Consider the following 16797-nt stretch of genomic DNA (forward strand, 5'->3'; position numbering starts at 1 on the left):
TTTATAAGACTTTCAATGACAGGATCTTCTGCATCACCAGACCATACTATTTCTATTTTCTAATAATCTATTTTCCATAGATTGCTTCATCTGTTGTTTATCATTATTTCAAGTTCTTCAACCATCATTACATTGTGTTAATTTTTAAAGACAGGGAAGATTCCTGCCTGCAATAACTTAAACAAATTTCCCTAGCTATACTTTTTAAAATTTTATGATAATATGGTAGAAATACAAATATCATCTGTACTGATAAATTTTTATTTGCAAGTTTTTACTCTTTAAAAATTTTCTTTTAATATTCTTACTCTCTCCTAAGTACATAATAATATGAATGCATAAGGATTTACTACAGCTTATCTACTTTTTCTTGTCTACTTTCAATGTCTTCCTAAATTATATTTCAAGTCTGATTTTCTCAGGCTTTTGTAAAGTTGATATCTGTGTCACCAACATAACAGTATCTGATTGATATTGGTGTGGCTGTTTACATGGTGTGGATGTTTACAGCTCAAATTACAGAGGGGAAATATTGTAGCCATTCAACTACTCTAACTTTAGCTCAAAATTATTCAAAATATTTTATTTAAACATATATGCCCAACTTCGTTCAGATCAGTTAAAAGTGAACATATAAACCAATTTTAGAACATTGTTCTCACTACTTTATTTTTGTTTAAACTATGAATTTTGAATTCCACCTTGATTTCAATAGAATAATAAGGATCATTCTTAAAAAGTTGATTAAAATTAAAAGTTTTATTTTATGATATAATGTTACCATAAAGCTTTATGTGTACCAGCTTAGCATCTATTCTTCATAAAGTTACAATAAAAATAGCCACTGCACCTAATTCTATATTCCATAATATGCCGGGGTTCATGTCCCAGCATCAAGAAGGGTTCAGGAATCTGGAAAAGGCTGTGTGCAGATGACATAGAAATCCAGAGACTAATACAGAGTCGGGAGATGAGTTATAATTTTGAAAGGCGTTGGGGGTCAGAGGACCTTCAGCTAAAGGAACTGAAGAGTCCCTCCTTGTTTAGGACCCTTGCTTTTATTAACACAATTTGCCCTGAGGCAAGGTGGAGATAATACACTTCAATGGGTAAGGCATCAAAGGGTACAGAGTCCATTGTCAGAATGGGAGAATAGCCTACGGCTGTTCAGGTGTTTGGCCAGTAGGAGGCAATAACATGTAGATTAGGATGCCCTTTAACTGTCTGGCAGTCACAATCAGTTTCCTATTCAGGTTTGGGGAAATGCCTTTAGCCATTTCCAACAGGTGACTATATGTGTGACTCAACCCTGTTGAGTCCCCAAGTTTCATCAACCTTATGATGAAACTCTTAAAATTATGACATGCTGGAATTGGTCTACTGCACCATAATAAAAAAGACATCAAAGAAAAAGTTATACTCTAAGTTTTTAATAAAAAGGAAATGTTGATAATTTTATTGCTGTGCATGGTAGGATTCGGTGCAGTTGATCATAATACTGAGAATGAATATTAATTCAAGGTTGAACACAGTTCTCTTATTTGCTTCTCTCATTTTAGTAGCAATAAAAAGTTACTTATATTATTTCACACTTTCCACCATTTTTATAACATTTAAATTTAATGATGAGTAAATGTTGACAAATACTCTGTCATTGCATTGTGACATAATAAAGATGCATTTTGGTTACACAGGAGAACAAATTATGTAAAACTTTTAAACAAAGTAAATAAAACTTATATACAAAGCTGTAATATCAAAAATAATACATATATACTATATCTTTGATTAATTAGCATATACAGATTAGCTGTGTAAATGTGAAATCAGTTTTAAAATGTGGTCTTGACAAAGATTTAAAAATATCAAACTAGAATGAATCATAGAATCCTTTTAATAAACTTGCTTATTTATGTAAATGAAATAGTTTTTCAAGTTTCATACGATTACTCAGATTCTCCTAGGTGTTTAAGTTTATCTGTGTATAGTATCAGGAACTTAACACACACGTATACTTTACTCTTACTTGGTAAGATTTAAGAAATGCATAAATGAAATAATATTAAGATACTCTAGGTTTAGTGCCTTTCCCACATTAAACATTCAAAAATGTTGAGAATTTGTATTGGATGGTATGGGAGGGAAATGCTAGGAGAATATGCCAGCGCAGTGCTTAAGGTGCCTTGCACTGGCATTTTTCTCCTTGTCATTATTCAGTGACAACATGTGGCTAGTATGAAATAACCATGAGTATTTGCTCCAAGGAAATCAGAAAACACTATAACTCAGGTCTTATTTTTCTCTCAGAGAAATGAAACCTACAACTCTTTACCAAGAGCCTCCCAGTTTGCCTCAAAACACATTAGCATTTTAAAACTTTTATTTTGATTAAACTTATTGGGGTGACATTGGTGAATAAAACCATACTGGTTTCAGCTGTATAGTTGTGTAATACATCATCTGCACACTGCATCATGCGCTTACCACCCAGAGTCAAGACTCTTTCTGCCACCATTTATCCCCCATTCTACCTCACCCACCCTCCTTTTCCCCTGGTAATCATCATACAGTTGTCTGTGCCCTCCCCCCTTAATGCTTTCACCTTTTACACCCAACCCTCCCCTGTACCCCCAAGCCCTAATTATTTGACTGTATAGCAGAACCAAACATACATACTTATATTTGAAAGGGAAGTTCCAAATCATGAAAGCAATCAAAATTTTCATTCTCACCAGAGGCTGATGACTCTAAGGAGCTCAGGGATCCAGCTAATGACCCTGTTCCCTCAAAGGCATAGGTCTGGAGGGAGTCCAAAGGATGAGCGTAAGTATCAGTGTTAGCTTCTTCTAGCTTTTCTAGGATGAATTCCTTGATTACAGCATCATCTGGGCCAAGCTGCCATGACATCCTGCACAAGCTCCTAATCTCTGCAGATCTGGTTTTCCGAGTCCGAGGTTCCCTCATGAAGGTGCTGCATCTCAGCTCTCCAACAGCAAAGGCCTCCGTATCTTCTTCTCCTGTCCCCCCATCATCATATTTGAATATATTCTCTCTGCAATCTTTACTTTTCTCAGGAAATAGAGTCTGTTTTCTTCGTTGTTGTAGATGTAGGATCATAAAAATAAACCCTGACAAACAAAGCATACCAAAATATTAACACAATATAGCATAACATAACATGACATATTATGATAAACTTTACAATCCTTGCTTTTGTGACAAGATCAAGACATAAGATTTGATTTTTTTATCTTAAGACAAAAAAGATATATTTGTTGTTGAAAATTTACCAAAGGGGCTTGCAGAAAGACATGGGATGGATAGCAAACTTCCTGTTTGATGATTTAGAGTAGAACAACATCATGAAAACATAGTGAAATGTTTTTGATGATGATCAATTTAAAACCTCTAAAATTTTATTTTTTTCTTATATATTGGAAATAGAACAAAGCAGAATATGAGAACACTTTCCCATCTATTTGCATTTGTCCATTTAGTAACCAAAGAGTCAGGTTAATAGAAATTAAGCAAAATGGACCAGTTTGATAGTCCCCATTGAGGCAAATTTGGTGGTATAATTATTTTCTAAGTTAATATTTACTGCCTACAAAGTGTGCACTGGGCAATTTTCTAAAAGCTTTTAATCTGTTCACTAATTTAATTGTGAGACCCATATGTTATTCTTAATTCCCTATTAAAGTTGAGGAAATGGAAGCCTGGGGATGTTCCATAACACACTCAGTCACACATCAAGGAAACAGAAAGCTGGCACTCAAATCAGATAGTTGGTTCAGAATCTGCAATTTGTGATACCACATTAATTTTAGAAATTCTAAACTATCACGTCTTTTAATCATAACACTGGTATATCCACTATCAATATTTATTAATAAGGTAATTTTAATAACATGTAGAAATGGAACGATTTCAGTACACTCTAGATTTTAAAGGAAATGTGTGTGTGTGTGTGTGTGTGTGTAACCAATTCTTACTCAATGTTGGATCTTATGTGGCTGTTCAGAATTCCATAGATAGAGCTAGAACAAAAATTGAAGCAATACCATTAACATTATCACAGAGATAAATACATTAGGTGATATTTATATAAAACTTACATTTAAAATATTGAAACACTGCTCTTGACTCAAATAAGGTCATCATGTTTAAATTTAGGTACTGCACTTTAAAACTCGCCTGATCCCTGGCCAGGTGGCTCAGTTGGTTGGCACATCATCCTGTACATCAAAAGATTTGGGGTTTGGTTCCTGGTCAAGTCACATACCTAGATTGAGAGCCCGACCCCTAGTTCAAGAGCATAGGGGGCAACAAATCCATTTAGCTCTCATCTCTCTCTTTCTCGCTCTCTCTCTCTCTCTCGCTCTCTCTCTCTCTCCCTTCAAATCAATGAAACGATATCCTTGGGTGAGAATTAAAAAAAACCCTAAACCAACCAACCAAACAAACAAAACCTCTCAATTGAGATATACAGTTGAAATTGAAAGGAGTCTAGTAAATAATTTCTAAAGTTATGAACTGGAGACAGTCCTCATGAAGCACTCAGAGGAAACTACCATTGGTGGACCCCACTTTCCTTCCTCTAAATATTATGCCTGTGCAGCTGCCCTTGGTTTACCTGCAGAACTTCAAGACTTGGTTTAGGTCTAATAATTCAGTACTTGCCAAAACTACACTGTTTTAACTGCTTCTTGATTCTGATGTCTAGCTATGTAGCTCTAAATTCATTTTTATGATCCAGGATCATTAAACATAACAGGAAACACTGAAGCTACGTATAAGAGAATGTCGGATGGTAAGAGAGGATAGCATGGGTTCTGAAGCCTTGAGAAAGTTGAGGCGAGCAAAGGCAAAGCAAGTCCTGAAACATATTTTATGTCAGTTGAGCCATAAGTTTGGAACAGTGGCTGTTATAATTGCTTTCAAGACTTAGGAAGGTTGTGTTGTTTTAATGTATAGTTATGCGGTATGGAGGAAAGGGATTTAGACTATAGATACTGGTAGATTATGTAAAAACTTATGCTAAATGAATCAGTTGTTGTCTTGAAAGCCTGACTACATAAAACAATAATAACAACAACAACAAGAAATAATGGAGTTATCTGACAGCAATTTCTTTTGTGTTTAGCACATCATTATTGCTACTAATCTATATAATAAAAGGGTAATATGCAAATTGACCTTAACAGCAGAACGACTGGGAATGACTGGTCACTATGACACACACTGACCACCAGGGGGCAGATGCTCAATGCAGGAGCTGCCCCCTAGTGGTCAGTGCACTCCCACAGGGGGAGCTCTGCTCAGCCACAAGCCAGGCTGATGGCTGCCAGCAAAGCAGTGGTGGCGAGCGCCTCTCCTGCCTCTTCAGCAGCATTAAGGATGTGCGACTGTAGCTTAGGTCTTCTCCCTGCTGGCAAGTGAACATCCCCTGAGGGCTCCCGGGCTGCCAGAGAGATGTCTGACTGCCAGCTCAGGCCCAATCCCCCAGGGAGCGGGCCTAAGCCAACAGGTGGACATCCTCTGAGGGGTCCCAGACTGCAAGAGGGCATAGGCCAGGCAGAGGGACCAGCCCCCCCACCCCCCGCCCCGAGTGCACAAATTTTTGTGCACCAGGCCTCTAGTTTTTACATAACTACGTATGTTGCAATGTGTGTGTGTGTGTGTCAAAAACATTCCTAAACAAATGAGCAAATACATACATACTCATATAATTCAAGAATTCTTGATTTTCAGCTTGAAGTGAATATTTATCATTTTTAAAATGTACCTCACTTGATTTAAGAATTATAATACATTATAATTCTTAAATTAATTTCTCTTAAAGAGAAATTAAATATGTGCACAGACACAAAGCCACGTTATATTGCTATCATTATAATAAAAATTATCTATTTTCTATATTTATGTTATCTTCAATAAATGAAGATATGTTCAGTTAAGCACTACTTACCAAGTATTATTATCACAGCGCATATCAGAACAGCAGTCATGATCTCTGTCCTGGGTTCCATGAGTAGCATATCTTTACTGTGGCAGATCTCTATTCTGCCACTGTCACCACAGTCACAGACTTGGATGGTAAGGGTGTTTGTACTTGTAAGGGCTGGGATACCATTGTCGGCAATTAAGATGGATATGTAGAAGACAGGCTCTTCTTGAAGGCTGAAACCAGTTCTATTAGTCAAAATTACAGCTGTGTTATCTAAAACAAAAATCCACGCGCATAATTTTTTCAACAATACATAAAAAATTCATACCAGGCATATGTACTAGAGGCAATAGGATAGAAATATCTAAATAACTTTTCTTCAGTTCAATTTATTACACCTATATAATATGCATTTTCCTTTCTGTTGTTTTTTGTATTTCCATCTCCCCAAAAAATATTTTCTGTAGCAATCAGACAAACTTTATAAGGTAATCTATAAAACTTAAACAAATGAAAGTCTTTTGAAATGTATGCCTACTTATAATTATTCTCAAATAATATTTTTAAAACAAATTCTCCATCTTGCTCTTGAAGTCTATAAAACCCTTTTGATTCTAGTTACCAGAGAGAAATAATGTGATGTAATTTACATTTTTTCCAATATATAGTGTATTTGTAATCACAAACATTAAACCAAATCAATTATTTTCTTTGTTTCAATATCCATATTTTGCCCCAGTACATGTTATTATTTCTTATGTTGATATTTGGGCTTTCTATCCTAAGTTCATTTGAGCTCCCTTCACTGGGGAATTTGACCAGGACTAAAAGGAGATAACATGTCTGCATTTATTCTTCTAACAAAAGATCCCCAAGATTAAAGATTAACCTCTGTTTTCTGGAAGAACAGCTGCTGCTATTGGTTATAGATTCTTGAATAATAAAGACTATGGTTCATATCTTTGGGATATAAAGGAGAATTAAAACAGAAATCCATAGGATGATAAAAATGTTTTACTGAAGTTAAAGAAAAAAAAATAACAGAGTGACTCTATAAAGTTAGTCACTTCTATATGGAAGGAAAGGAAATTTTATCTCTCCACATGAAATCTTTTAGAACATTTTGTTCTTAGATTGATATAATCATTTCATTTTGAAGGAAAAAGAATAATATTAAACCTATTTTATATAGTTATAGCCAGAATTAATGGCACCAAATATCTTTGAATTAATCGAGCTAACATGAGTACAAGTTAAGTATCTATCACTCTGATCCCCAGGCATAGATTGAAATTTGAGTTACCTGATGACATGAAAGGAACCATTCTGTCAGAACTGCAGTTATATTTGCAAAGCTATTCAAACTTTTTAAGGATTTATAGACACTCATGACTTGAAAAAGTGCCTCTAATTTCAAGAAATCCAGTAGAAAATGGAGATAGTATTTTCAGAACTTGACTTTGGGTTTTCTTTCCCATTTTCATTTCCACTTCTAGCTCTATGTCTCAACATGATCAGTATGCAGTTAAAGTATAAAAAGCAATGCTGTAAGTTTGCTTAAAATAAACCACAATGCTAGGAAAATGGGTCAAAAGCCATCAAGAATGAATGTAATTACCTTGATTATCTATGATTGTAAATTTAGAGTTCTTTGTGTCTTCCACAGATAAATTAAAATAAAAATTTGGACTTTCTATGGAGTCATCTTTATCCACTGCACTGATGGTCTGAATCACCTAGGGGGAAAAAACGTTTTGTTTTATTGTGTTTTTTATTCAGGAAAAAGATCACTGTCATTGTTGTTATTAGATTTTTTTATTAAAATCGCTTTACCAAAATCTTTATGAACATTGCAGAGGATAACTATCAAACGGATAGAGATATTAACATATTTTCTCAGCTTAAAAATATCTTTGCTTGCCCTGATCAAAACAGTGTTTTGCTATCACATAATGAATATATTTTTGTTGATGGGCCAGATGGTTTCCATAAGCTAAGTTTGTTAGAAGATCTCAAAGCACTGTAGCTCTATGTCAAGACTCCCTCCCATTCTTCCAGCCTAGATGTCTCCCTTCCTTCTCTCCTTCTCCCTTCCCCATCTGAATGCCAGCCATTATGATTTGCTGCAATTATACATTCCCTGCTTATACTGAGAGCGTAACTGTGGAGAAGTTATTGTCTTCCTAAAGTATTTGCTAAAGTAATGAGTTTGTTTAAATTTATTTCAGGAAATAGTGCATTTAAAGCTTAGGGACAATGTACATGCTTTCCTTTGACCCATAAAGATTATAGGAAAAGTGTTCCACCTCGGATAAGTTCCTCTCTCTTGCATCATAAGAAGTGAAGTAATGCAGCTATGAGCAAATCAGATCTCAATTTATTATTTTCTTTAGACAGGGATGTGTCAGTCAAGTGGCTCCTTATTGTCAAAAAAGAAATAAAAAGATATGCTCAGGGTCAGATAGTGAGATTGTGATTAATTCTGGAAATCAAAAGTTCATTCTATAAATTAACAGTGTGTTTATACTCTTGAACACACAATTTCTGAGTTATTACCTTTTAATATTTTCAGAAATTACTTTTAATTATAATTTACATCTGATATTTACAGCCATATGCTTAATAACTTTGTTGTGTTTGATTTTATGTGTGCAGGTAGGTGTTTAATTATGTCTTCTTTTTTTGTGAGTCATTTGAAAAGAATGATACAACCTGTACTCTAAAATTCCTGTCTTATAAGGATTTAGTAAATTTAAATACAATTAGATGAGTACATGGGCAGAATTGGGCTTTGTTAAAAGTAATTTTATTAATATTAGCAGTGATAGTTAAGACTAGTGTTGTGCATTACAAGTTTTTCACATGGGACCCATTTCCTTCTTAAGAGATTCTGAATGAGTTATAAGATGTCTGTTACACTCAGCATTGCAGAGAAACACTGTCAAAGTGTGACACTTTTAAAAAGAAACTTAAGTTATACAGAACCCACAACATAAAAGCATGTGATTAATATGTCCGCAATTTATTATGAGTTCCTACCTGACCAGAGCTTGCATTTTCACAAACGTAAATCTTATAAAATTCAGGGAACTCAGGAGCATGATCATTAATATCAAGAACCTGTACATACACAGGGACTTCAGAAATCTGTTCTTCATTATCTACAACAAACAGAATACAAATAGATAATGCTGTCTTTAGGGGGCAATTTTTTTTTAAAAAAAATGGTATGTTATTATTTCATTTGAATAAAAACTATCTAAACACAGGCTGCCTATATCATTCATATATTTATCAATAACACAGAGTGGAAAAGAAGGTTATCAAGATATTTAACTCAACCAATATTTATCAAGTGCCTTGTACCTGCCATAGATGTAGGAGCTGATGAGAACAAGTAATAGAGAAGATAGTTATATAAACATCTTCCTAAAACCCAGGAAGTTTTTAAAATATTTGTATCAATTCATCTAATCATGATGAATATGTGTTATTATCCTTCCCCCAGCTCTACTGATAAAATCATTGAGAAAATGTTTAATTTTATACATTGTAGATAATTGACTTGCCTAAGCTCATAGCTGAAGTAGAAAAGGCAGGTAAGAAGCCAGCATCCAGTACTCTCAATGAAGAGCATCATTCAGTATAGTTTCAAAAACAAAAACAGGACATGAAATATAATCTAAATACATGGTAAAATAAGATAATTAACATAATATCTAAGGATGCATACATTGAGTTGGGAGGATTTTCTTAAGTGAGCCAAGAAATACAGAAACCATGAAAGACTGGGAAGATATGGTTAAAAAATTATTTAATGGCAAAAGAAATGTAAAAAAAGCCAAAACAACAACCAAACAACAATGATCAGAAAAGGTGTTTGCATCACAAAATGAAATATTAACACCTCACATTTTCAAATCCTGACAAATGATATGAAAAAGACAATTCATTCCCAAACCACAAATTCACAGATGAGAAAATTCAAATGATTCATACCAAAGTTTCTTAACCTCATCACTATTGATATTTTAGACTAGATAATTATTTGTTTTGCGGGGTTATCTGTACATTGTAGGATGCATAGCTTCATTTTTTAGTTTCTATTAAATGCTAGTCATGATCCCTACATTGGTTGTGATAATTAAAACTGTCCTCAGACATTGTCAGATGTCCTAAGAGGAAAAAGAGCCCACAGTTAAAGAGATGCTGCTCTCTAATAACAGTATTCACAAAGATTTTTGCTCACCAGAAGTAAGGAGAATGATTATTTGGTCCATGTAATTTATGTTAAATGTGCAAAACAGACCCAGTGATGGGGGGCAGTACTGAGAAATAATGGGATGTACACATGTTCTAGAATGTAATCTGGCAATAGATAGTGAAAGTTAAATGACACATAATTAGCTTGGGCACTGTCACCGGAAAGGGACTGGGACCAAGGTGGGTCTACCTAAGTTCGATCTGGAATGTGTGGGTCCTTGACTTCATGCAGGACATGAGTGATTTTGAGAGTGCTTTCATTAAAGCTGGGGACACTGAAATTAAGAAAGGGCTTACGATAGAAGAGGCAAGATCCCAGCAATAGGAGTGAACCTAGGCAGAGCTGCCTTGGCCCTTTGGAAAGGGAGGGAGTCTAGACTAGCCTAGACGTGACTGCGTTGGCCCTTTAGAAAGAAAGTCAAAAGGGCAGAAGAAGTGACCCAGCCGGGCTGCATGGATTCGGGAAAAACAAGCTACAGAGGCAAAAGCAGTGCCCTTAGAGACAGCTTCAAGGGGTTAGTCCAGGACAAGCTGCTGCTGCCCACTGCTTCCCTGGTTGCAGTTCTCCTGGGAACCTTTACTGCTTAGGAGAAACAAAGCAAAGGAGGAAAGAAGGAGTGGGGGGAGGAAGGCATGGGTATGCTCAAGGGAGAGAGCGTGCACTGGGTTCTTTGTCCTAAGAGTTTTTATCTGTTTTTTAAAGGTGGGAATTTTATGGGAGTTCTTAGGGGAGAATCTAAATAAAATACTCATGACTTTCCAGTTGTGTCTTTTAATATGCTGATTCATCCAGATGAGCATATAGAGGGATCATGGTCATTCTCTGGTTAGTTTCACCTTCAAAGAATGTCACCAAAGAGGGACCAGATGCGACAGTGTTGCCCCACCAGGGTCTGGAATGTGTAAACCATTTGCTCCTGTGTCCTTGATTAGGGAAGATAAAAGCTTGTGACTTATTATCTGGCTGTAAATTACTCAGCCTCACAGCGGTTCTCAACCTGTGGGTCACAAACAATGAAAATACATCCCACATATCAGATATTTACATTACGATTCATAACAGTAGCAAAATTACAGTTATGAAGTAGCAATGAAAATAATTTTATGGTTAGGGGTCACCACAACATGAGGAACTGTATTAAAGGGTCGCGGCATTAGGAAGGTTGAGAACCACTGTAAACTACCTGTCTTAGTTTCCCCATTCCACTTGCCAAGGAATTTTTCTAGCTTCTTACTATCCTGCCTCAGCAACAGTATATAAGAATATAAGATTCAATTAATTTATTCCAGAATTGTTTGCATCACACTGAAATAACAAAATAATCTAAATGTATATCAAAAGGGAATTGGCAAAATAAGTTATAACCGTACTATGGAATTCTGTGTGCTTATTAAAAATGAAAGAGTCAATGTAACAAATATATTAATATAATGAGCTTTAAAATGGATTTTAATCTTGGTTCTCAACTTGAAAAAAATATTTAAATACTGTTTATTTCAGTCGTTTCTCAGTAAAATGCAAATGATAGTAGTAACTACTAACAGAACTTTATTTATTTAATAAGTATTAAATAAATTAATGCATATAAAGCATTTATAAGATCGCTTAGCATATAAAGAAGCAATAAATATCAAATATTATGTTATTTATATACTAACCAGAAGTGATGTACATGATATTTTGTGAAATGCAAGTTGCAGCATAATATGTTCTATATTTGTATAACTTTATTTTAAATCTTTCCTCTTTTTATTTAAAAATGCTGTGGAAAAGGTACATAAACTAAAGATTAGGAGGAGTAAGGTTCCTTTGTTTCTCAATGTTTCTATATATAACTTACATGCTCATTTGTTCATGGAAAAGCATTATATTTAAAAGTTTAATTTCAATGCAGACATTTTTTATCTTTATTGTTGAGAATATTACAGATGTCTCCCATTTTTCCTCCATTGCCTCCCTCCATCCGGTTCCTGACACACCCCAGGCCTTCATCTCACTATTGTCTGTGTCCATAGATTATGCATATACGCAGATACTTTTTTGGTTAAACTCTGCTCACCCCCTCTCCTCCCTTCCCTTTGAGCTCCATCAGTCTGTTTGGTGCATGCTTCCATGCCTCTGGAACTATTATGTTCCTCGGTTTATTTTGTTCTTCAGATTCCACATATGAGCGAGATCATGTGATACTTGTCTTTCTCTGATTGGCTTGTTTTGCTTAGCATAATACTCTCCAGGCCCCTCCATGCTGTCTCAAAGGGTAAGAAATCTTTATTTTTTTTTATAACTGCATAGTATTCCATTGTATAAATGTACCATAGCTTTTTTATCCACTTACCTACTGATGGGCACTTGAGGCTATTTCTTAGATATTGTAAGTAGCACTGCTATGAACATAGGGGTGCATATATTCTTTCTGATTGGTGTTTCAGGGTTCTTAAGATATATTACTAAAAGTGGGATCACTATGAAATGTCAGTTTTGTTTTTAATTTTTTGAGGAAACTCCATACTATTCTCCATACTATTCTTCCACCAGCAATGTACTAGGGTTCCCATTTCTCCAAATCTTTGCCAATACTTGTTGGTTTATTGATGGTAGCCAATGCAAAAGCAACCATCCCTCAAAATGCAAAGGGAACCCACTGTACAGGAGAACATAATTATCAATGAGGCATAGGACAGGGTGTTAATTTCCAAAATATATAAAGACCTCATACAACTCAACAAAAGGAAGACAAATAGTCTGATTTAAAATGGACAAAGGACATAAATAGACACTTCTCCAAAGAGGACGTACAGATGGCCAATAGTCATATGAAAAAAAAAGCTCAAAGTCACCAATCATCAGAAAGATGCAAAGACAATTTTTTTTAAAGAAGACAATTTTCTCTTTTGAAAATAAGGGAAAAGACTGTCCCTCCTTCCTCATAGAACATTTATCCTAGAAAACTTATAATTACAATGTCTCTGCTTCTTTAAAATATATGTAAGCCTTTAAAAGTTAAAGAGCCATAGCTGGTATGACTCAGTAAATAAAACATCAGCCTGATTACTTAAGTGCCCCAGGTTCAATTCCAGGCAAGGGCACATACGTGGGTTGCAGGCTCCGGGTGCATGCGAAAGGCAACTAGAAGGCAACTCTCTCTCACATCAATGTTTCTCTCTCAGTATCTCTCCCCCTCCTTTCAATCTCTCTAAAAATAATGGAAAAAAATATCCTTGGTGAAGATTAAACATACTTGCATGCATGCATACATACATACATACATACATACATAAAATAAAAGTTAAAGAAACCTCTTGCCAACTTTCCAATCCAGGTTGGTATTTCTCAAATATTGGGAGCCAACTCGTTGGAATGTAATCATCAAGCAGGAAGCACTGCTTCCTTCCAGTTTCTGGGTAGGAGGCAAAGTTTAGCAAAGGCCTTGACCCAAGTTGCAAACTACCTCTTGTCATACAGGAATGAGAAGCTTAATTTTCATTTGGATAAAGTAAATTAGCTAACACAGATGGTCACTCTAACTACTTAGTGAATTTTAAATAACTATGTGTGACCCCTGATGAGAAGTCCTCCTAATTGTTTATATTGAGAACTTGCTTGCAATGGGCTATATCTGCCTGGGTGTATAAAGGGTTAGGAATCTTTCTGTCTTGGCAATTAGTGGATTTCCTTTAAGGGACATCACATTCTGGTCAATCATAAGACTGACCAATGACTGTTTTCCCTCTATTCCACTGTTGTAGACCTCTCTTGCTGTGTTGGGATGAGATTTTGAAAAACTCATGGCTTTAATGAAATACATAAACCATTAAGAATTATTTTAAGACTCTTGTCTATTGTTTTATAATCATGATGAATGGATAGAATATGACATTAACATATTTAAAAAGTATTTCTAGAGATTTCAAGATAGAATGACTCAAAATTTAAGGCTCATCTTTTAATGGATTAAACATATAATATATCACCATAGAATAACTTTTTGCTTAAATAAACTAGAAAAAGTATTGCAGGCAAAAATAAATTTAAGAAAAATTAGTAAGCAATTCATTTAAATATTGTATTCTTTGTTTCTGAAAAAAATCTGTTTAAAATTAAGTTCAAATTAAACCTCTGACATGACTACATAAAACATACATATATCGTCACAGCTTCATTTTAAAGTAATTAGTATTTTTATTCACTTAGCTGGCATGCTGAGAAATACTTGTTGCTTCACTTGGGAAGTTTTCCAGGAACCAGACTAAGCACAGTGAACTTCATTTGCTGATAAAACAAAATGTTGCAAGGCAACATCTCTTTCCTACAATCAACAGACCTGTTGTGTTGCAAGCTTTAGGCACTGGACACATACAACAGGGTTTTTTATAGCACTTTTTATGGGATGCCCTGTTTTCCACGATTCAGGAAGTTTGTTTACATTATTACTGAACTTAAATTGTGAAATGAGTTAAAAGCTATAATAGGAATGAGCAGACATTGTTAATTGAAAATAATAAAAATATACATGTATGCATTGACATACAAAATATCACTAAACTTTATTCCCAGTAACATTTTAAACTGGTTTTTGTCGCTATGTTCAGAAGTTATTGAATGGTTTAAAAAGTATGGTTCTCAAATGAGTACTTACATAGTTCTCTGGCTGTAATGCTGAGGTTGCACCAAGCACTCATCTCTCTGTCAAGAGGGTAAGTTGTGATGATGGTGCCATTGTCATCAATTTGGAACGTGTTGCTTTTGGTAATAGAATACCTGAACCAAATAAAGTGTTCCTCAATTTTATTTACTCTGTATAACAGTGATACATAACATCTCTTTAAAAGCAACAAGACAAATTGTTAAGGCATGCCCACATAGATAATTAAGTTCAGACCAGTTTCAGAAAGGTGTATTTATATATTTAAGATTCAACTCAAAGGAAATTGGGGGGAAAACACTAAAACACTTAAATTGATGTATGCTCAATCTAAACTCACACTCATTTCTAAGAGAGAATTTTAATAAATGAGTGACTTGTTTAAAACAAAATGGCAAATTGCATTTATAAAGAGAAAGAAGAGAATGTGAAAAATGGGAATAAAATGGGAATAAAAATTAATTTTTGAACCTCTTTTTAAAAAGTTTAAAGCAAGATAAAACATATTCTCAGCCTAGACTGTTCTGAGTCCCTTTCCAACACCACATAATTGCTTGTTAAATCTGAGCATCACATTATAATTACTTGATAGGAGACCTATGGGAAATTGCTTGTTTTTGTTTGCTGAAATAAAACAATTTGATAATATTTAATAAATAAAGCATATATATAGGGATGGGCAAAAGTAGATTGATGGTTGTCCATATGGAAAGTAATATAATACTTAATAAATTATAATAAAAGAATAAACTTTTGCATATTCACAACTGTAAACCAACTTTTAAAATTCATGATATGATGAAAGTGGCATATCAAATCTCTGTGGAAAGTTAAACTAGGTTTTTAATAATAAATGGTGCTAGTATTATAGGAATAGCCATTAGAAAATGATAAACTTATATCCATACCTTCAGCCTTCCATTAGAATAAAGTTCAAAGGATACCCAGGAATTCTGCACCCAGATTACAACATTTTTGGACTTGTCTGCCTTCCCTTATGATTACTGTCAGATTATAGTTTGGCAGGAATACCACACAAGTGAGATAATATTATTCTCTCTCTCTCTCTCTCTTTCTCTTTCTACATATATATACATATATATACATATATATACATATATACATATAGATAGGTATAGATATCCCAGGAGTAAGGTTAGTAGATCTAATGTGCTATTAGATCATACATGGAAAGAAGACAGATCATAAAATTCTCTCATGCAAAAGCCTGGAAATTGATCTCCAAATCCACAATGAAAGAAATCTTTGAAGTACTCAGCAAAAGTTTACCTGCCTGCAAATGATTAATAATAAAAATTAAAAAAAGAGTAATGACTAGGGTTTGGTGATGGCTTCTCATTGCACAGATATTCCAGATGACTCTGATGAAACATCAATAAACTTTGCCAAAAATCATGTGGCAAAGATCAGAACATTTTAATCTTGAATTGATAGGTCTCTAAAAATATCAGTAATTTTTAGCTTGGTGTTCCAAGAAGAATTAGAATCGGAATTACAGAGAACTAAGCTTTAGAGGAATTCAGTTTTAACTCTATTCACTTTTAAACCTTTATAATCAATTTACTTACAGACCCACAGATGGTCACATTTCCTACTTAAGAGATTTGTTGACTAATGAAACATTAGTTTAACAGTTACTACATTGTTTTAAACATCTAAAATATCCTTTTCTACAATACACCATTTGAAATAAAACCAATCAAATGTTAGTGATTATTTCAAAATTAAAGTTTTTAAAAATTATGATCCTGAGTCAAGATTAACATTTTAAGTAACAATCAATAAACAGATTTAAGAAAGAGCACACGTCTGCAATCTATAAGGCTAATATGCAAAGTGTCCTCTCGGGAGTTTGGCTGGGAGACCAGAAGTTCGATTGCTCACTATGACGTGTGCTGACCACCTGGGGCTAGCGCGAAATGA

General features: G+C 34.5%; 1 protein-coding gene across 1 annotated transcript in view; it reads right to left on the reverse strand.

The window, feature by feature from the left end:
* Positions 1-1783: 1783 nt before the first annotated feature.
* Positions 1784-16797, reverse strand: part of CDH19 (cadherin 19) — a 46796-nt gene continuing 31782 nt past the window's right edge. Inside the window, exons 8-12 of the mRNA XM_006756814.2 lie at positions 14848-14969; positions 8987-9108; positions 7566-7683; positions 5969-6220; positions 1784-3128 (exon numbers count right to left, since the gene is read on the reverse strand). Coding sequence (XP_006756877.2) covers positions 2677-3128; positions 5969-6220; positions 7566-7683; positions 8987-9108; positions 14848-14969 — 1066 coding nt within the window. The 3' untranslated portion in view covers positions 1784-2676. The remainder of the gene's footprint in view (positions 3129-5968; positions 6221-7565; positions 7684-8986; positions 9109-14847; positions 14970-16797) is intronic.

The sequence above is a fragment of the Myotis davidii genome, unplaced genomic scaffold (genome assembly GCF_000327345.1).
Source record: "Myotis davidii unplaced genomic scaffold, ASM32734v1 scaffold11, whole genome shotgun sequence".
In the NCBI taxonomy this organism is placed as follows: domain Eukaryota; kingdom Metazoa; phylum Chordata; class Mammalia; order Chiroptera; family Vespertilionidae; genus Myotis; species Myotis davidii.